At 40.1% G+C, this 21,680-nt stretch overlaps 1 protein-coding gene across 1 annotated transcript in view; it reads left to right on the forward strand.

Annotated features, from left to right (window-relative positions):
• MYH11 (myosin heavy chain 11) overlaps positions 1-21,680 on the forward strand; it is a 53,669-nt gene that overhangs the window by 27,154 nt on the left and 4,835 nt on the right. Inside the window, exons 7-40 of the mRNA XM_077186956.1 lie at positions 652-744; positions 1,147-1,210; positions 2,427-2,525; positions 3,511-3,654; positions 5,025-5,120; positions 5,473-5,591; positions 5,763-5,915; positions 6,082-6,255; positions 6,427-6,600; positions 7,023-7,137; positions 7,751-7,947; positions 8,106-8,227; positions 8,349-8,418; positions 8,561-8,721; positions 9,550-9,658; positions 10,526-10,657; positions 10,939-11,145; positions 11,501-11,638; positions 12,292-12,415; positions 12,864-13,035; positions 13,626-13,838; positions 13,958-14,102; positions 14,196-14,402; positions 15,195-15,299; positions 15,402-15,554; positions 15,981-16,229; positions 16,445-16,657; positions 17,335-17,547; positions 18,192-18,353; positions 19,053-19,181; positions 19,717-19,805; positions 20,034-20,157; positions 20,310-20,518; positions 21,082-21,190. Coding sequence (XP_077043071.1) covers positions 652-744; positions 1,147-1,210; positions 2,427-2,525; positions 3,511-3,654; positions 5,025-5,120; positions 5,473-5,591; positions 5,763-5,915; positions 6,082-6,255; positions 6,427-6,600; positions 7,023-7,137; positions 7,751-7,947; positions 8,106-8,227; positions 8,349-8,418; positions 8,561-8,721; positions 9,550-9,658; positions 10,526-10,657; positions 10,939-11,145; positions 11,501-11,638; positions 12,292-12,415; positions 12,864-13,035; positions 13,626-13,838; positions 13,958-14,102; positions 14,196-14,402; positions 15,195-15,299; positions 15,402-15,554; positions 15,981-16,229; positions 16,445-16,657; positions 17,335-17,547; positions 18,192-18,353; positions 19,053-19,181; positions 19,717-19,805; positions 20,034-20,157; positions 20,310-20,518; positions 21,082-21,190 — 4,983 coding nt within the window. The remainder of the gene's footprint in view (positions 1-651; positions 745-1,146; positions 1,211-2,426; positions 2,526-3,510; positions 3,655-5,024; positions 5,121-5,472; positions 5,592-5,762; positions 5,916-6,081; positions 6,256-6,426; positions 6,601-7,022; positions 7,138-7,750; positions 7,948-8,105; positions 8,228-8,348; positions 8,419-8,560; positions 8,722-9,549; positions 9,659-10,525; positions 10,658-10,938; positions 11,146-11,500; positions 11,639-12,291; positions 12,416-12,863; positions 13,036-13,625; positions 13,839-13,957; positions 14,103-14,195; positions 14,403-15,194; positions 15,300-15,401; positions 15,555-15,980; positions 16,230-16,444; positions 16,658-17,334; positions 17,548-18,191; positions 18,354-19,052; positions 19,182-19,716; positions 19,806-20,033; positions 20,158-20,309; positions 20,519-21,081; positions 21,191-21,680) is intronic.

Here is a 21,680-nt window from a genome sequence, read left to right on the forward strand (position 1 = left end):
GCTTGTTTCATTGCATGATTTGTTTCCTTAGCAATTACTAACCACAATTAACAATGTAATATGAAGACTGTGTGTTTGCATGAGAATTCATTATCCTAGTTTGAAATAAATCAATGCAATTCCATATTTAACCTACATAGCCTTGCATGGATCATTATTAATAGACCTGATAAAATCTGCTTTGTAGCTTTGTGCTGCATTACATTAAAATTATTCTCAGCAAGTTATTCTAATTACATTGTCATTTGCTAGCAAAGGGTCTCAATAAACTAACTTGGAAAAGACATGTTAGAGGTTCCTTTAAGAATATCCCTCTAAAAATTATATTAAACTGGAAAAAATAATTGACACTGAATGGCCCTTTTTTAAAGAAGGCCAGTCGTGATGCTAAACAGATTAATAGAGTTTGATCTGTCACAGGCAACAAGGCTGGAAAAGGGTCATGTATACAGGGCAGCAGTTAATTGCACAAATACTTAAACACAAAGTTTAATAGAGAATGAAAACAAATCCACATGAAATGCAGTATTCAGCAAAAAAAAAAATTAAGAGACTTAAATTAGATTTCACCTTTCTCTGCCTTTCTCTGAGTGTTAGTTTCAACTAAGTAATTACGAATTTTAGTGTTAACTGCTTCTGAATGAATTTTAGGGTGAGCTGGAAAAACAGCTTCTCCAGGCAAACCCTATTCTTGAAGCTTTTGGAAATGCCAAAACTGTGAAGAATGACAACTCCTCCAGATTTGTAAGTAGGAGAAATGCAGTTCGGTCTGTGGGTCCATGTGGGTCAACTTTAGCAGAGAGAGTTTCACAGATCCAACCCCATTCCCTCACTGACCTCGTGGAAATCAAAGTAGAACAAAGATATTATCCAACCCCTGCTTCCAAAGCCTAGTCCAGCAGGGAGAACCCCTTTCCCTCCAAGTGCCTGAACAAAATGTAGGGGAACCCGTACAGAGGGAATATCAGAGAAGGTCACTTCCTTGCAGGCTGTTCCACAGGTCACGCCAGCAGGAGGGAGTCAAGCATGTTATTCCAGGGAGGGTGATGTACACATCTTATGGAACAGGCTAAATACTGGCTAATATTGGAAAACCTGGCACTTCCTGACAGAACAGCGCAATTCAGATCTTCTTTTCATTCACAGGGCAAATTCATCCGCATCAACTTCGACGTGACGGGCTACATTGTGGGAGCAAACATAGAGACTTGTATCCTTTGCAGTGAGCTGCACCAGGCTGGGAGGAAGGCACATAAACAAGCTCACTGCATGTCTAAGAAAGGCAAACACTGCTGAGGCTGCTATAAACAAAGAGGGAGCGAAGTGGCCCCGTTTGTGCTGATATCGGCTTCTGACCTGCTCTCAGTTTTGTTTCCAGGGCTGTTTTCTCAGCTATAGGAAAGGGAGCTATTCCCCAAATACAGCTTCAGGAACTGGACACCCCATACCTAAGGCAGTGACAAGGGACATCTTTGTGTCCAGAGGACTTGTCCAGGATGCTAAATACTAACTGCTGTGTCAAATGACACACCCAGAGCAGTGAGCTGTGTATCAATAACCTCGATGTATTTTTTCAGGGAAAGTGGACTGAGAAATTCAGCTCAGTCTGACCTTACTTGTCAGGTATGTTGCCTGTTCCCTTGGTATGTTTATCAGCTAGTATATTTTAATGAACATATTAATATGCAGGTGCTTTCCTCAGTGTTGCACTGCTCATCTTTGCATATAGAAAGAGCTTCTTGCTCCAATAAATGAGAAAAAATGATGCAGCTATAAAGAAGTACCTTATCCCCTGAGTGTAGCATCAAGCAACAAACAGTTTATCATTCTGCTCTTATTTTAACAACTGATCTTCAGAAAAAATCATTAACATTTTAACATTTTTGATCTTAACTGAAGTTTTCTCTACAGCACTTTAGCTTATAAAGAGTGAATCACTGACTGGTATCGAAATACTTACATTATTGATAACTTCATTTTTATTAGCTTATAGTCACAAAAATGGTCCATAAATATAACTTGATTTTATTGCTTTTATACCTACAGTACTCACCTCAAGAACTCTTTTTTTCTAGCAGCCCCACCATATGTTGAAAGAATTATATTGCTGCTTCATTTTCAAAGTGGTATGAGTTATATTGTGACTATTAGTTTCAGATCGTGGATTTTAGAATAATTCTGGTCTATTTTGCTTACTGCCATGATTACCAGCATTTACCCTGCAACAGCAAGTAGGAGATTGATCTGCTTATTGTGGTAAGCATTATACCAATACCAGAGCTCCTGCCACAGAATTAGACACATATTCATGTTAGACAAGTACATGGCAAATATTTCAACAATGCTATTGATGGTTCTGAGGCTGATGGCACAATTAAGAAAGGACTGAATCATGTTATTGATTTTTTAACACACTTTACAAACAGATTTGCTTGAAAAATCCCGTGCAATTCGTCAGGCTAAAGATGAAAGAACATTTCACATCTTTTACTATTTGATTGCTGGAGCTTCTGAACAGATGAGAAGTAAGTGCCTTACTAATGATTCTCTCATCTCATTGAATAGTCTAAGCAATGGCTTGCCTAAGTATTTATCTTAATATCTGTAATTACATGTCATTCAATCCTTACTATAAATAAATGCAATAGAAATAGCTATGTATTTTAGCTAGAGAAAACAATTTTTTCAAGTGAATTAGAAGGAAGCATCAATTCATGTCCACCTGTTTGAGGCAGGTTGTTTGTAGTTTACAAGATATTTTAATTTACAGGAGATGTAGACCCATTCAGATCCCATCCTGAATAATATCAAGAAGATAAATTGGAAAGAGTTATTAATTGCTTTTCACAAAAGAGATTGGGGGTTCCAACAAGAATATCAGCTCATTGTTCTAAAATAAATTAAGAGAATGTCTTTGCCACAGTATGTTATTACACTGTGAAAGGCACAGCTCCAGATGTATGGCAACATCATGGTTCAAATATGACATATTTCCCTAAATAATTTGTTGCTAAAGAATGTATAAAGCAATGGGTTATTCCATATTTCCCCTGGCTTTTATGTTCCTTACCTAAGAATCTGCTGTTGGTCATAGAATAGGGTTGAACAGTCTGTTAGTTTGGCCCACTTTGGTTGTTACCTTGTTCCATTCTTATTATTATGGGCTATGAATCCCCACAGGGAGAGGCACAAATCTGAGTATGTTACATATGGCACTCAGTAAAAGGATTTGGGGAAGAATGGCTCAGATTTGAGTCCATAGGAAACAAAATTGTCCCAAAGTGCAGAGATGTTCTCCAGTCACTAATGAAAACTAGAAAATTAATACCATCAAAATAGTTGCTAAATAGTTATTTTGAAAATATTTGACAAAACACTAAACTCCTCATACAAGCAGATTTTTCCTTTGGTGATAATTTTGGGGTTGTTTTCTGTTGTTCCTTAGGAGAATTCATGAACCAAGAGCATTAAGTAAATGCTCTTAAATAAAGCTTTTCTTCTTCTTTTTAGATGATTTGTTGCTGGAAGGTTTCAACAATTACACCTTTCTATCCAGTGGCTACGTGCCTATTCCTTCTCAACAAGATGATGAAATGTTCCAGGAGACCTTGGAAGCCATGAAAATTATGGGCTTTACTGATGAGGAGCAGACATGTGAGAATTGTTGTCAACACTGTATTCAACATTTACATCTGCAAGTGACACCACATAGAGATGCAAATGCAGAGGTTAATTCTGTCCAGCTCTGCAAAGCTAATTTGTGTTTATGAAAGGGAATATTTCTCATTGGAACCCCCTACATATCCAAAAAGAGATTACTATCTAAGCCAGCCAGTAATGACCATTTAAAGCCATTGTTCAGAACTTTCCAACTAGCATGAAAAAGTTCCAAAATAATCTGATTTGTTTTTGAAGGAAACAGAACAGGCTCAAATAGCTCATATGTACTCACTGATTCAGAAAAAAGAGAAATAAAACCAAAGGGGATGAAACAACAGTTAAACTGTTTTGAAAATGTGGGCCTGCCAGAGAGATCCACCTGCACAGCTTTTGCCTCTCAGTGCTGCTGGCAGTGTGCAGGGCTGTCAGATGCAAATTGCCATGTCCCAAGTGACACCTGGTGGCAAAAGCAGCAGCGTCCTCCCATTGCTGAAGCTTGCAGCAGCTGCAGCAGCAGAAGGGAAGGGCAGATCCCTCAGCTGAGCAAATCCCCAGCCTTGCTCAGTCTGGATGATGGTGCTGGTGCACCCTGCTCTGCTCTCCTGGCAGTACTGCCATGGACAGCAGCATTCTCCACTGCAGCAACAGGAATCATCCTTTTGCTGTCTGAACCCCTCTGATTTCATGCTCTAAAAAAGAAGCCCATTAGGACAATATTCTTCTACTGTATAAATTAGATAAATTTACAGATAAACAAATAGAAGTCCTCAAATCAATACAACCTCATCTGTAACATATCAGTAGATTTTACTACCTGAGATTAGGTGGCATCACATTTATGTATATTTTAGTTATCAAACATTAATAAATACCTTTTCTGGATTTTGACATTAATCCTTTTAAAGACATGCATACATTTGATTCTAGTTGCACAACTAAATATCCCCATGTCCCTGAATAACTGGACATTCAGAAGTGCCACACATTTTTGAAGCTGCTGGTAATTCAGATTTTATTTTTTATTTCAAAGACTCTTGAGTGACTGAGCAGGGAGGATACTACAGGCACTGTGAGTGGGAGAGAAATTCCTGAGATGTGGGGATCTGCCTGGGGAGCCAGCATAACTTAGCTTGAGGTGCTGGTGTTCCCAGACTGGCCCATTTGCTCCACTGCACAGATTGTGGAGATTTTTGCTCAATCACTTCTCAAACTCCTCCAGTTTTAAGGCACAGGCCTTTAAAACAAGCCTTACTCTTTCCAGAGAGGTACAGACTATCAGAGGCATTAGAATGTTATTGCAGAGGACAGAGTTTTCAAAACATGGCCAATTTGTTCCTCATTTATGTTCTCTGTTTCTCTTACAGCTATTCTGAGAGTTGTTTCATCTGTCCTACAACTGGGTAATATTGTCTTCAAGAAGGAGAGAAACACTGATCAAGCTTCTATGCCAGACGATACTGGTATGATTTTCCACTTCAAAATTTAGTTAACATTAAGAAATTAATAAAACAGCAACTCTTTATCAATATTTTTATATAATTGCTATTATCTGTGTAGCTCTCAGGCTTTAAAATATAAACCATGCTTAAAATCAGCTCAGTTATCATTACCTTTTCTAGTAATCTTGAATCCATAAATTGATGAATGGTGAATTTGTTGCTTGGATCACAAATCTTCCTTTTATGGTGTCATCTCTTGTATGTACAATAGAGGAAGATAACTCTGCATACCTGCTGAGCTACTCATATTCACACTTACTGACCAGCTAAGATGCAATTCAGTCTGAAATAAAATCTCACTTTTTTATTCTAGCTGCACAAAAAGTGTGCCACCTGATGGGAATTAATGTGACAGATTTCACAAGATCTATTCTGACCCCAAGGATCAAGGTTGGACGAGATGTTGTCCAGAAAGCTCAGACCAAAGAGCAGGTACCACATGCTCTCTGCTCAGCCCTCCTGAAGCTCTTCTCCCTTTTCCCATTTCTATTTCTCCTTACATCTTGTCTAAAGGGAAACATTAATTTTCTGTCTCATTTCTACAGAAATTAACAGTAATGTGGGTTTCTTCTTTCATTTACAATCTCCTCTGACCTTTTCTAGGCAGACTTTGCCATAGAAGCTTTGGCCAAGGCAAAATTTGAGCGTCTGTTCCGTTGGATCCTGGCTCGCGTGAACAAAGCTCTCGATAAAACAAAAAGACAAGGAGCTTCTTTCTTGGGGATCCTCGACATTGCTGGATTTGAGATTTTTGAGGTATGTACTGTGGAACACAAGCTGACTAAACTCATATAGATCCTTAAATTTTAATTATTTTAATATGCCAAAAGAAACACAAAATAGCAAATACCATCTTGTCATTTAAGTTCAGTCTTGAAGGTCTCTTTCTAATGTTACGAATTCACTGCTTTCCTCTTCACAGATCAATTCATTTGAGCAGCTGTGCATCAACTACACGAATGAGAAACTTCAGCAGCTTTTCAACCACACAATGTTTATATTGGAGCAAGAGGAATACCAGCGAGAGGGCATTGAATGGAATTTCATTGACTTTGGCCTGGACCTGCAACCTTGCATTGAGCTGATCGAAAGACCAGTAAGATTCTCTCTCTGTGGGTGGGATACTCCAGAGGTATCAGTTATGTGTCAGTTCAACAAGAGATCCTTTATTTCCTGGAAGGATCTGTAACCTCAGGGGTGAGGAAGGTGGTGCTCTGTCTGTGCCTCTGCTTGTGATGATTCTGATCCCATACTGCTTCCATTGCAGACCAACCCTCCCGGTGTCCTGGCTCTGCTGGATGAAGAGTGCTGGTTCCCCAAGGCTACTGACACGTCCTTTGTGGAGAAACTAATTCAAGAACAAGGCAACCATCCCAAATTCCAGAAGCCCAAGCAACTCAAGGACAAAACAGAATTCTGTATAATGCACTATGCAGGAAAGGTACAGATTGAGCTATTTTGACTTAGGGAACTTTGGTTCTTTGATACCCAAAGGATCAAGAGAAACATTCTGGTACTTGCATTGACGAGACATGGCTTTAATTATGAAATGTGCTTATTAAGTGTTTTAATTACACAACACATTAAAAAAGATTTGCAAATCATGGTTGTGCTAAGCTCACAAGAAAACAAAAATTACCATTACTGAGGTTATTGAAAATCCAAGTAATTTGGAACCTTTTCTAGCAAGCAGACTTTTTAAAGACATCAGTACATGTGAGAATAAATACTCAGCCCTCAACCCTAGAAACCTTTGCACATTATTTGTCTGATTTTGTGTTAATACAGTGCCCTGTGTTCTTGGACACTCCAGATTTCTTATCAAGAACAAATTTTTGATGTAGCACTCACTGTTCCCTGCAGGTTACCTACAATGCAACTGCCTGGCTGACAAAGAACATGGATCCACTAAACGACAATGTGACTTCTCTGCTGAACCAGTCTTCAGACAAATTTGTAGCAGACCTTTGGAAGGATGGTATGAATCACAAATCTAAATCACTGATGGGGTTTAAAGGGAGAAACTCCTACCACAACTTTTTGACAGCCATCCCTTGCTGGTAGCACACAAGTGTGAATGTGATAGGCATAGAAGAGACTGAGCTAAGACATAAGAATAATGTGTTGTAAAGACATCATTAATGAAAAAATTCATTAGAGAGTTTTAAGCACTATCAAAAAATTTCCTTAATATTATTCAGCAACAAAATAAAAATTATTCACTACACTGTTAAAATGTTGCTGAACGTGTAAAATTGTAGACCTCACTTAGCAGAGGTTATTTTGTTAGGTTTTATGAAGGCTTTCATGTAAGTTCTGTGGAGTTGTATTTAATTCATGGAGATAATAAAATATATTCTAGGTATTCAGTTGCTCCATTCTGTCACTACTTAACAAAATCCACATTTTCATCTTTGACAGTAGACTATTTACCCAGAAGGACTTCTAGTACATTTGTCAGAATGCTTCCATTGCATAAAAAATATACCTGTCCTCTTTGGCAATCTGCAGCGTAACCATGGCAGTGACGAGTGTGATGTGAGGCAAGGAGAGTTTATTTAAACTGTTCCATTCTTCTTTTTCTATTTCAGTGGACCGTATTGTTGGGCTGGACCAAATGGCCAAGATGAGTAGTGAAAGCTCACTCCCCAGTGCCTCAAAAACCAAGAAGGGCATGTTCCGTACTGTTGGACAGCTCTACAAGGAGCAGCTGACCAAACTGATGACCACCCTGAGGAACACCAACCCCAACTTTGTCCGCTGCATCATTCCAAATCATGAAAAAAGGGTAAGTTTCAGATGCTCGGTTTTCAGACTCCTGCCACATTACTCCTGTCGAGCTGCTCGCTGCACGTGGCACAGCTGAACAATGTCTTCAAACACAGACAAGTGGATGGTAACATTTTTGTAAATCTGTGTTAAAAATACCTTCTGTCCCCTTTTTAGTCTGGCAAGCTTGATGCCCATTTAGTGCTGGAGCAGCTGCGCTGCAATGGTGTCCTGGAAGGGATCCGCATCTGCCGCCAGGGATTCCCCAACAGGATCGTCTTCCAGGAGTTCCGCCAGCGGTACGAGCCCTCAGCCCCGGCTCTGCCCTTAGCAGGGCTGTACTCCTCTCTGTCTGTCTGTCTGTCTGTACCAAACCACCCAGTGTGTTTCAGGCTCCCTAACATAAGCATCTTTTGGCAGATATGAAATTCTTGCTGCAAATGCCATTCCTAAAGGATTCATGGATGGGAAACAGGCTTGCATACTCATGGTGAGGAAAGCATTTTTGATCCTATTATAATCAGGCCTATGCTTTTTATACAAAAGTGTTGAGACTGAACAGAAATGAGAAGTGATTTTTAGTACCCTAAACCTCAGCACTGGAGTTAAAAAATATCCCTGTTTTCCTCCAGATAAAAGCACTAGAGCTTGATCCCAACTTGTACAGAATTGGACAGAGTAAAATCTTCTTCAGAACTGGTGTTCTGGCTCACCTGGAAGAAGAGAGAGACCTGAAGATCACAGATGTTATTATAACCTTCCAGGCTATGTCCCGAGGCTACCTAGCAAGAAAGTAAGGAAATGTGCTGACAAATAGAATGTTTTCTGCAGCAAAGTATCTGCAGGGGCCTTTAGTGTTCCATATAACAAACTGAAGATACTGAGACATTTTGTTATTAGTTATATTGCATTAGAACTTGTGGCCAATGAAGGTTTCACCTCCAGCCCAGAAAAGGCTGAACAGTGTAATTACAGGGAAGCAGTTACACTGTGAGGCTGCTCACACCCCTCTGTACAATAGGCTGAGACAATGACCATCATTTAAGCATCTCTGTGTTTATACCAGCAGGAAAGGAGCATTCTAAGCTGTTACTGGAGTCATATGCACTACAAGTAGCAGCACCCCTGGCATCTATAAAACATAAAATCATTTCTTCCACAGCTTCAGTGTGGAGCACTGATCATCTAGCATGATCTCAGTTAATGTACACCACAAAACTATCAACAATAATGCCTTTTTTTTTCTGTATACTATCAAGGCTTTCAAATTGCCAGACAAAGAAATATGTCTCAGGAATGATAATCAGTGCAAGATCTGCGTGCCTGTGTACTCTGGAAAGGTGTTCACACCCAGAACTAGATCTATACATCTGTGCCTGCCCCTGGAGTGCAAATAGCCAAAAACTAAAATAAAAAAAACCAGACAGTTAACCAGAGTTATCACCCTTCCTCAGGAAAGCACAGGCACTGTTAAAGCAATAAAAGAATTTGTGCCAAACTCCCCAAACCATGTGGCTCATCAGCAGACTCTCATGCCAGAGTTTCTTTGCTTAATGTGTGTACCTTGCAAACACCTTCTATTCTCAGACTGAACCAATTTGCTTTGTGTTTTTAATCACAGAGCCTTTGCCAAGAGACAGCAACAGCTGACTGCAATGAAGGTTATCCAAAGAAATTGTGCTGCCTACCTGAAGCTGAGGAACTGGCAGTGGTGGAGACTGTTTACTAAAGTGAGTGACTGCTATCAGTAAATCTCTCCTCAGTTTTCCAAAAGAAAAGAAATGCACATGATATCAAGGTACATCTTTTCAGGGACACTCCTTGTTCCAAAGCCCATTGCAGCTGGTGGCAAGAGCCTCATTAGTTTCACAAAATTTGGGGTTAGAGATACCCTGATAGTTCTACAACACCACTAACATTAAAGTTGGTTCTAACTTGAGAAGAAAACAATCTAGTTAGGCAGAAATTCATAAAAAGACTTTTTTAATTGCCACAACATGAAATAATTTCACAGGGGTGGATAATGAGAACACTGAGTAAAATGGAATTTTCCAAACATCCAGAGTGATGTATCTATGGGGAACCAAATAGCTTGGGAATTCCTAACTGGGACACTGGACATCTTCCTGCTGGGAATCCATGCAAATTAAGTCTATTTTCCTATTAAAGAGGCTTGGGTGTTTCAAGAATGGCCTTCAGTTTGGATTCAGAAATCTTTTCCTACTTGGATTGATACCAATCTCCTCTGCAACCAGAAACAGGCAGTAACACACAGCTGTGTGTGCACATTGCCTTTCTATGCAGATGTAACTTTTGTACCTTATCAAGGGATGAAAATAAGCCTGGACACATTTCAAAAGTGACACTATCAGAGGCAGAGATGCTCACAAGGCCCCTGGAATTAACACAGAGACAGCCAAGAGCAACACTGCTGAGGCTTGGGGATTTAAAGATGTTCCCATCAAGCTTGGCTGGACAGTATCTGTCCAGTTTTGAGCAATGACAGCACTACCATTAGTGCCAGTCAGCCCTTGAGTCCATGCTCAACAACACAAGTACTGACAGGAAACATGCTTTAAAAACCTTTCCATTTCCAGGTGAAACCACTGCTGCAAGTCACCCGCCAAGAGGAAGAAATGCAGGCCAAGGATGAAGAGCTACAAAAAACTAAGGAAAGACAACAAAAAGCAGAGAGTGAATTGAAGGAGCTGGAACAGAAACACGCACAGGTGATTTACAGCCCTGAGCTGCTGGGAAACACTAGCTGTTCTTTTACCATGTCTAGAAACTGTTATAATAAAGGTGTCTCTCTCCTTTGCACTCATGATTGTCTTCATAGCAATGGTCCAGAGCAGAAGGTCAGTGCAGACAAGCTCCCAATCCCTTCAGTAAAGGCCCAAATTCCACACAAGAATGTGTGGTGGAGCTGCCTGCCTGTACCCCAGGAGTGTCCAGGAAAACAACCAACTTGCACTCCAAGCTTAACTTCCTCTCCATTTTATTTGTTCAGCTTGTTGAAGAGAAGAACCTCCTGGCAGAGCAGCTTCAGGCAGAAACTGAGCTGTATGCTGAAGCTGAGGAGATGAGAGTCCGTTTAGCTGCTAAGAAACAAGAGCTGGAAGAGGTCCTGCATGAGATGGAAGCCAGAATTGAGGAGGAGGAGGAGCGCAGCCAGCAGCTGCAGGCAGAGAAGAAAAAGATGCAACAACAAATGCTGGTAAGGAGAGATAAGTGACAAATAACTTGGATCTCACTGGGACACAACAGAGACAGGAAAACCTCAGATCCTAGGACAGTGCTTGCTGTAGGATATATATCTGTGCTACTGAAGGACAATCAATTGATGCTCTTTCCTCCAGAGTTCTCTTCCTTATCTCAACCCCAATATTTTCTCTAAAACATTAAAAATCTTTCCTTCTATGTTGTCAAGTATTACAGATTGTCTAGTTCTTTATAAAAACAACAAGGTTTACAACATGCAGTAATAAGCATTAAGCATTTCTTAAGAACTGTAGAAGTAGTATTTTATTTCTAGAATTCATGTTTTGTGGGTTTCTCTTTCCCCCTTAAAGGACCTTGAGGAACAGCTGGAAGAAGAAGAAGCTGCAAGGCAGAAACTGCAACTTGAAAAAGTAGCAGCAGATAGCAAGATAAAGAAAATGGAAGATGATATTCTGGTAATGGAAGATCAGAATAACAAGCTAAGCAAGGTGAGTTCTAGGTCCACTTTCTTACTCTGAAAATAGTGAAAGTTGAGAGAAAACCTTCTCTTCCACTAGAACACTAGGAACACTCTTTACTATCTAATCTCATGGATGCACAGTTACACCAGGCCATCAGTCCTGTCTGTACCAAATGCATTTCTGATAATTTTCCTGTGCTCATTTAAACAATCCAAAATTGTGTAAAACTACTCTGAGACCTGCTGTAGCAACAATATTTTCAAGCAAAATATTTACAGCAGTCATGCACAATCAGTGAAACACGTGTCTTCTTATCCAAAAGCAGACTAAATAATTCTCTTGGTTTGCAACTAATTTCAACAAAACTTCATGATTAAAACTGGAAGGTAAGAATGTCTTCCAGTACTTTTTAAAAGGGATTGCTCCTGTAAACTGGGCTCTGTACTTAGCAGCCATCAGAGAGAGCACAAGATTCTGAGAGCAGCAGCTTAGAGAACATAGAAGTCATAGAGAGCCCTCCATAGCTCCTCTGTAACTGAAAAATTGAAATGTATCACTACAATCTCAAGAAATACAGCATAATAGGACAGTCTCTTGGACATTTTTGGTTGGCAAAGAGTTGATTTTTGATCACCAATGACAGACATGTTTGTTAACAGAAATATTTTATTTTTCTTAAGGAAAGAAAACAACTTGAGGAAAGAATAAGTGATCTAACAACAAATCTTGCAGAAGAAGAAGAAAAAGCCAAAAATCTTACAAAGCTCAAGAACAAACATGAATCCATGATTTCTGAACTTGAAGGTAACATGAACAATAGTCCGTTGGGGGTTTTGTAGAATTTCTTCTTTTTCCTTGGCACAGAACAAAAAAACCTCAGCAATCTGGAGACAACTTTTTAAAAAGTGTGGGGTATTTCCAAATTTTTTATGCTGAACCCAGTTTGGTGATAATCACCAAATCCCCACAGTGCCAAACAACAGAAATCTTTTATTCCTTATATATAAAATAGTAGAGAGAAAAATGAGGGGAAAAAATGCTTATGTTGGAGAAAGATAAAGAAATGATTCTTCAGGATGGCTAGAAATAAGGCATTACATGTTGCTCCAAACACACAGTGACCTGTAGTTAAATGCATGGCCACACTGGAGACCAGAACCATTTGTTGCCTGAGTTTGAGATCAGGACTGTGGTAGTGCCAAGGACTCCTGGCACTACCACAGTCTGGTGACCAAAATCCCTCCTTTTCCAGTGCGCCTGAAGAAGGAAGAGAAGAGCAGACAAGAACTGGACAAAGCTAAGAGGAAGCTGGAAGGGGAGGCAAATGATCTACATGAGCAGATTGCAGAGCTCCAGGCACAAATTGCTGACCTGAAGGCACAACTGGCCAAGAAGGAGGAAGAGCTGCAGGCTGCTCTGGCCAGGTACTCACTCCTGGGTCTGCCCATGGTGGAAAGCCTTGGCTGGAACTTATCTTGCCCCTTCTCAGACACTGAGAAGCTCCAGCCATGAATCTCGTCTCTCAGTTCATCCCCTCCCTGTGCTTCCCCATTTTCCAAATGTCCTTTTGTGAAAAGTAATTATGCTATTGCTTGTCCACAGACAAATAATCTATTTTATTAAATTACCCTCAGCTATCAATGAAAACTCCTCTTTCTATAGGCAAGGGCAGTGCTGTCAAGTATGATGAAATGTAACAATCTACTTCATAGGCAATAGGCAAAAATTAATTAAGAGCCTGATCTTGAACCACTCCAGAATCTCAGTGGATTTTTTTTTTATAAATTTAAGAGGGAAAACACTCCACCAAAACTTGCTGAACCAACTGATTAGCATCTCCAGACATTGCATCCAGCTAAAGTACAGCTGTCTGATCTTTTTTTGCATCAGTCTCCCTTTCTTTGGCACTTTCTTGCACAGAACTTATAAATCTTCAGTGTATACTGACTTCTTCAAAGAGAAATAGTTATTACTTTTTTAAATTGCTAAAATGAAATGTTCTTTTTTCAAAAAGGCTTGAAGATGAAACTACTCAGAAGAACAACGCCCTGAAGAAGATCCGTGAATTGGAATCTGTAATTTCTGATCTCCAGGAAGACTTGGAGTCTGAAAAAGCTGCAAGAAACAAAGCAGAAAAGCAAAAGAGAGACCTCGGTGAAGAGCTGGAGGCTCTTAAGACAGAGCTTGAGGATACTTTGGATACCACAGCCACGCAGCAGGAGCTCAGGTATGGATATGTAGCACAAGGGGCATAAAGGAATGTCCCCAAGCTCAGTACACTGGCATTGCAGTAGGGCTGGGATGCTCTTTGCTGCTGCTGCTCCACTGATGTGTGTCACCTTCCAGAGCAAAGCGGGAGCAGGAGGTCACAGTGCTGAAGAGAGCCCTGGAGGAGGAAACTCGAACCCATGAAGCCCAGGTCCAGGAGATGAGGCAAAAACACACTCAGGCTGTGGAAGAGCTCACAGAGCAGCTGGAACAATTTAAACGGGTAAACAGAAACCCATCTCATTGAAAACCCCCTCCTAGATAATACAATTTCCTCTTGTAAATCATCTTTATTCACTTCTTCACATGCTTGTAGGCTAAAGCAAACTTGGATAAGGCCAAACAGTCACTGGAGAAAGACAATGCTGATCTGGCTAATGAAGTCAGGAGCCTGAATCAGGCCAAACAAGATGTGGAGCACAAGAAGAAGAAGCTGGAAGTACAGCTGCAGGATTTACAGTCCAAATACACTGAGGGAGAGCGTGTTCGGACAGAACTCAATGAAAAAGTCCATAAATTACAGGTAGGAAGGAGTTTGATGCTTTGCTGTGACACCGTGGGACTGAGAAGCCCAGTTTATCTAGAAGAATTATGGCCCTGCAGCCGAAATGCTCATTTCTTGTCACCTTAAACTCCTACCTCAATTATCACACAATTAATCAACTACAACCACTCCATCTCATGGAACTGGGAGCTTTTAGTCTCACCACCCCTCTGTGTGTGCTGCAGTCTGTAATGCCATCACTGTTCCAGTGACCATGATGCAGATCTGACAGTTTCTTTCTGCTTGTTCATTTCTGGGTGGTGGGGAAGATTGACAGGTGTGTGGCTTTTGGAAATGTGTTAGACAGCTAATTAAACACGTGTGCTCAGAAAAGATGACAACAAAAGGAGAATGCTCACTTAGCTACAGTTTAAGAAATAACTAAAGATCATTTTAAATGGTTCTCTGGTAGATTGTCCAGATATAGTAATCAAGCTTATTGTTACATCTTGTTCATAGCTGCAGTAAGCTTTGCTTTATTTTAAGCTGGTGGATAAATAAGAAAATATAATCAAATGCATCAACTTCTGTCAAGCTTGGGAACGGGAAGGAAAATCCAACAAAAATCCCCATTCTCCTTTGCAATTCATTGCAAGGAACATACTTTTATTGCTTTATGAATATGACTAGATATGGAATAATAAATACTATGGTAAACTAGGCAAAAATGGCATTAGATAAGATTTCAGACAAACCCAAGGAAACTAAAGTTTAAGGAAGATTTTGAAGCTTTGCAAAATAACTGAGTTTATTCTCTGTGGCATCTCACAGGTGGAGGTTGAAAATGTCACCAGTTTGCTCAATGAAGCAGAAAGCAAAAATATCAAATTGACCAAAGATGTTGCAGCCTTAGGATCTCAGCTACAAGATACACAGGTAAACTTGCATCCAAGATCAGCTCACCTACAATATTCACAAATTGCACAATAAAAAGACCTAAACTAATGACTGCCTTGCCAATTGATGTGGTGACTGCAGGAGCTGCTTCAGGAGGAAACGCGGCAGAAGCTCAATGTGTCCACCAAGCTCCGCCAGTTGGAGGATGACAAGAACAGCTTGCAGGAGCAGTTGGATGAAGAAATAGAAGCAAAACAAAATGTGGAGAGACATATTTCAACACTGACAATACAGGTATCAGTGCCATAATGAAATCATTAGCTCCATCACTGAGAGCTGTGTTGGCAGTTGCAGAGGATCTGTAGAATTATCCTGGCACAGCACACAGACCTTCAGGGAATTTGTGCTGTTAGCCCAGATGGCACCAGTGGTGCTCCACGATGCAGGCAGCAGTCCCCCTGTCCTTTAAAATGTCATCCCTAGGACAGGTACAAATGGAAGGATCTCCCCACATAGTCTTGCACATAAGGCCTCTATGAGCATCCTAAGTCTGCTCTGCCTCATTTTATGAAGGCTGGGTGATAGGTAACTGTCACCAAGTTCACACAGGTCAGATTAGAAAAGCTTCAGGTCTTGGCTGTCTTCTGGCCAAGTTTTTGTCTCTCTGCCAAGTTTTGTTGTCACAGCTACAAAGATTTGTCCTCTGAATTCAAATTTCAGCTCTCTGACTCTAAGAAGAAGATACAGGAATTTACCACCACAGTAGAGTTCATGGAAGAAGGCAAAAAGAAACTTCAGAAAGAAATTGAAAGTCTCACACAACAGTTTGAGGAAAAGGCTGCTTCTTATGACAAACTGGAAAAAACCAAGAACAGACTCCAGCAGGAGCTGGATGACCTGGTGGTGGACTTGGACAACCAGCGTCAGCTGGTCTCTAACCTGGAGAAGAAACAGAAGAAGTTTGATCAGGTATGGACTTCAGATTCTCCCTTGCTGTGTGTCCCACTGGGACACAGGGACAAAAAAATTAACTAAAATTTAATTATACAAGAAATGGTTAATTTTGTATTTATGTACCTTTATCAAAAGCAGAGATTCTTCTCTGTCATTAACAACTGACAAAACAGCTGCAGTAGAAAAGCCTGTTACTAATGACCTCCTGTATTGACACTACCTTTTCACAGATGCTGGCTGAAGAGAAGAACATCTCCTCAAAATATGCAGATGAAAGGGACAGAGCAGAAGCTGAAGCTAGAGAAAAGGAAACAAAGGCTCTGTCCTTGGCTCGAGCACTTGAAGAGGCTTTGGAAGCCAAAGAAGAACTGGAGAGAACAAACAAAATGTTGAAAGCTGAAATGGAAGATCTTGTTAGCTCCAAAGATGATGTTGGCAAGAATGTAAGTTTTGGCCTTAGAACAATCTCCACAACAATAACTTAAAATAGCAGTGAAAAGAAGATATAATTGTTTCCAGTGTGGGAAATTCTCTGCAGCACACAAATCCATTCGGCAAGATCAGATATTTCATAAAAAACTCAAAGGTTTTTCCATTTGTGTCCAAACTTTCAAGGGACTTGGCAAAGTAACTGTAGGCTATGTTTATTTATAACATAACTTCAAGCATGAAGAAGATTCTAACTGATTTCTAAATAATGTATTAGTTTATTACACTTCTTTGAAATGGTAAACTCTGCAAATCTTATTTTATTAGTTATATTTGACTTTGCCACCTGGCTTATATTTACTTATATAACTACAGCAAATTTCCACTTCTGCATTGTCAATCACTTCTTTTATTACAGATATATGATTATATTACTTCTAATACTAAATAAATTAAATTATGATATTTGACTAGATGAAAAACAAAAGATTGGAATAAAGAGAATCTTATAATTTTCAGACAGTTTTTCAAGTACAAAATAAAACTAATTTAGCATTTTCAGTGTAAATTAGATGATTCATTGTCCACACCTGATAGTTTCAAATGTGGCCTACACTGCAGGTATACTGTGAATAATTAGAATTATTCTTATTTGTCATAACAAGTCTATTAAATTCTCATTGCTTGAAAGGTCCATGAATTGGAGAAATCTAAACGGACCCTTGAACAGCAAGTAGAAGAGATGAAGACACAATTAGAAGAGCTAGAGGATGAGCTACAGGCTGCAGAAGATGCCAAACTCAGGTTGGAAGTTAATATGCAGGCTCTGAAAGGCCAGTTTGAAAGAGATTTACAAGCCAGAGATGAACAGAATGAGGAGAAGAAAAGACAGCTCCTCAGACAGGTACCATTCCCAACTACTGCCTTTGTAAATATCTAACAAGCCAGCTGAAAGGCCCCAACCTAGTGCCATTATTAAAGCACCTCACTAATTATAATGAAAAAAAAAGCATTACATTGTCTTGAACATGGTGATTAAAAAAAAAAAGAAGAAGAAAAACAAGGGTTATTGTACTAAAGAAGGCAGATGCACAGTTACCAACAAATGTAGCTATTTCACTCTACAATCAATATAGTATAAAACATATGAATTGCTGTTTCTGACAGTCAGAACCACCTTCCCTGTACTCTCAGTGCAAGTGAAAAAAGACAATTTCTAATAGATCTGCCTTCCCAAGGTACACTGAATGCATACAAAGCACTGGAGATGAAAACAGAATAAAACTTATTTGTACAAGAGTGTTTGTGACAGCAAGGTCAACTGCTGTAGTCATCATCTTGTATAACACACATATTTCCATGAACACAGGACCCAAATTGCTGAGTCCTTTCAAAAACCTTTAATTTTGGGACAAAATGGAAATCTGTTTTAACTGCCAGGGAAGTCACAGTTAACAGAGATATGGGGTCTGTATACATTATTAGACATTAGTGTTTAGGAGTCCCCAAGGACTTTGCTAAACTGAACTTGTTTTCCTTAATGTTTAGCTCCATGAATATGAAACTGAACTGGAAGATGAGCGGAAGCAACGTGCCCTGGCAGCTGCTGCCAAGAAGAAGCTGGAGATGGATGTTAAAGACCTGGAGAGCCAGGCTGACTCTGCCAACAAAGGCCGGGAAGAAGCCATCAAACAGCTTCGCAAATTACAGGTAAGTAACCCCAAAAAGACAGTTTTTCCCACTGATGTGTCTTATACAGCCACAATACAGAAGTTAGGTGACATCTGTGAGCTTGATGCCCATTACAAATGATTGGTCAGAAGGGGATTTTTCACTAGACTGCCACATTCAAATATCAGTATTTGAATGCTCAGTTTGAATGACAGTGGAAAAATTCACAGAGCAAATGATTAAAATCTTAAATTTCATGCTTCTAACTTACCCATATGGAGGAAAACAAAGATTCACATGAAGAGAAAGGACTATAAGATAAAATCTATTTCAGGGCTTCAATCTGGATTCTAACACTTGACTCTTGAGCAAAAAAGACTGTTCAGAAATCAGGTTGTCTCTGAATTATCATGTTCCTGTTTATATTTTAAACCTCCATATCAACTGTTCTGTCACATGCTAACAACTAAACAACAAAAATTTTCTTAATCAGAAACATTAAGACTCTACATGTACTCAAATATTCAGAGGACAACAGGCATTACAAAAGATGCAGGGTTCAAGTGGAAGCATTGCCCACCTTGGATAGCATTTCAGATCTTTCCAACATGTGCTACCAGATCTCTGCAGAAAATATAACTTCAGCAGCATTATCACAATGTAACTGTGCATGTGTTCTGTTCCATCCACGTTTCTTCCGACTGAAATTGTAACAACTTTGTTATTCTTTTCAACAAGGCTCAGATGAAGGACTACCAACGAGAGCTGGATGATGCACGGGCTGCCAGAGAAGAAATATTTTCTACAGCCAGAGAAAATGAGAAGAAAGCAAAGAGTCTGGAAGCAGAACTCCTGCAGCTTCAGGAGGTAAAGTGGGAAACCTAGAGCAGAATGAAGGAGATTACACATGGCTTTCAGTAGCAAAACAGAACTGGCAGTGAAGTCTAACAGGTCTTAGGGACTGAACTTGTAACAAGTTCCATGTTTTCCACACACTCCACTAAAGCTGTTGGATTTACATCTGAGCACAGTCAGATTGAGCTGAAAAAAATCACCGTGGAAGAAGGTACAGATTGCCAGCCTTAAAGGGAAATGAACTGTATGATCCAACACAAATTGTTTTCAATAGCAATAAATTCTTGAGGGCTTAGTGCTATTATTCCTACCTGTATTAAATGGCCATCTTGTGACTAAAACAAATAAAATAGAAACCCGCTGACAGGCTGGATAAAGTGCATTTCATTGTACTTCCCTAGGATTTATGACATGACAAGAATTTATTCTGTTAACAAGACAACCCATCTCATACCAGCTTTAGAAAATTTACAGTCCTCTGAATCATGCTATAACTATTTGAACATTTACTCATTTCCTTACTATGCTGCTTTTTCCATTTCTCTAGGACCTGGCTGCTGCAGAAAGGGCTCGCAAACAAGCAGACCAGGAGAAAGATGAGATGGCAGAGGAACTTGCAAGCGCTGCCTCTGGAAGGTAGGAATACACCAAATTACACACAAGGCTCTGAATGTGCTGCTAATGCTGCCAAGAGAAGTTTTGCTCTGTTCCCAACAGCCATCTGCCCTTGACAAGACAACATGCACACATATGACTACTTCCATTGAAATATCTAGTTCTTTTCTGAATTATTGGCAGTTCACAATACAATCATAACATATGGTCAGAGCCAGAACTACTCACTTTTCAAATTTAAATTTCCAGGACAAGCCTTCAGGATGAGAAACGGCGCCTGGAGGCAAGAATTGCTCAACTGGAGGAAGAGCTGGAAGAGGAGCAAGGCAACATAGAGGCAATGGGTGACCGCATGAGGAAAGCAGTACAGCAGGTACAGCTCATTCCAGCACATGGCACTTTCTGTTCATATTCCAGCAAAAGCTTGTGGTTCTGAATATCTGGAGCATTGCCTTACCAAATTGCCACCTGTCATTTGTCTGAAAGCATGCAACACTTGTGAGAGCATCCCTTCCCTCCTTGCAGGCAGAGCAGCTGAACAATGAGCTGGCAACAGAGCGCTCAACTGCACAGAAGAACGAAAACGCTCGGCAGCAACTGGAGAGGCAGAACAAAGAGCTAAAGAGCAAGCTGCAGGAGATGGAGGGAGCTGTGAAGAACAAATTCAAAGCCACAATTGCTGCTCTGGAGGCCAAAATTGCTTCTCTCGAAGAGCAATTGGAACAGGAAGCCAGGTACTGGTCTCCCAAAGGCACCACTGTCCATTTATTGTTCCAGTTAATGAGACAGAAAATAAGCAAAGGCAAGCAGGATTTGTGTCAGCAGGCTCTCAGTGCACTAAACTTGGTAAAGTCTCTCACTTAACATTTCTGAGACATATGGCAAGTAACTGGAGTTGCTACAGTTTCTGATTAAGACCCATTTTTTATTGCTGAAAAGTTCTACTGGTACCATAGGCAAGGATCTGCTCCCCTACATTTTAGAGTAACTGCCCTATGACTCTGCTAGATTAATTGCCATAACACATTGTGCCATTGTTGGATTATTCCTTCAGGAAATCACCTTGTGTTTCAGAACACATCTGGAGCACTTCTAGCATACAGCAAAGACAAATATTTGGTTCTGTTTTGCTCAGAAGAATATGCATTAAAGTTTTCCTTAGAATTCAAATTCACCTGTTAAATTCAGTAAGACCTTTAACATAGGGGTCCTTGGTGCTGATTTCATGAACCACAAGCCCAAGGCAGGTGGAGAGCACAAAGCTTCCACATCACCAAACACTGCCCTGTCATTGCAGAGACAAGCAGGCAGCGGCCAAGACGCTGCGCCAGAAGGACAAGAAGCTGAAGGATGCACTGCTGCAGGTGGAGGACGAGAGGAAGCAAGCAGAGCAGTACAAAGATCAGGTACAGACCATGTCACAAGGGTCTTAATTGAGGGCACAGGAGGTTTTAGGTTTTGTCCTAAGAAAGGAAGATTCCATGTTGTGCCTCAAGCAAATGCCCTTCTGGAAAGCAGACTGTATGCTCGGATTCTATGCTGAGAGAGCTAAAGTCCATTACTAAAAGATGGGACAATATAATTCGCCATGCTACATAAAGTGCCAAAGCACAAGTCCTTGTTAATCAGCCAGATACAATCTACAGTCTGACTGCACAGCAATATACAGGACTGTGCACAACACCCTTGGTGCAACATGAATAGAGATGCTGAACAGATTTTACATTAAAATTTTAACTTTATCTACTGCAAATCCATCTGCAAGCCAAAAGCAGAGAGAGGAATATGCAGAAAAAGAAACAAGAGTTTATGTCTGAATACAGTAGCTATCAGCAAAATGAATTCCCACAAAGCCAAGTTATTTTCAGGCTATAACCTTCCATCTTTGATTTGGGC

The sequence above is a fragment of the Agelaius phoeniceus genome, chromosome 16 (genome assembly GCF_051311805.1).
Source record: "Agelaius phoeniceus isolate bAgePho1 chromosome 16, bAgePho1.hap1, whole genome shotgun sequence".
Taxonomy (NCBI): Eukaryota; Metazoa; Chordata; class Aves; order Passeriformes; family Icteridae; genus Agelaius; species Agelaius phoeniceus.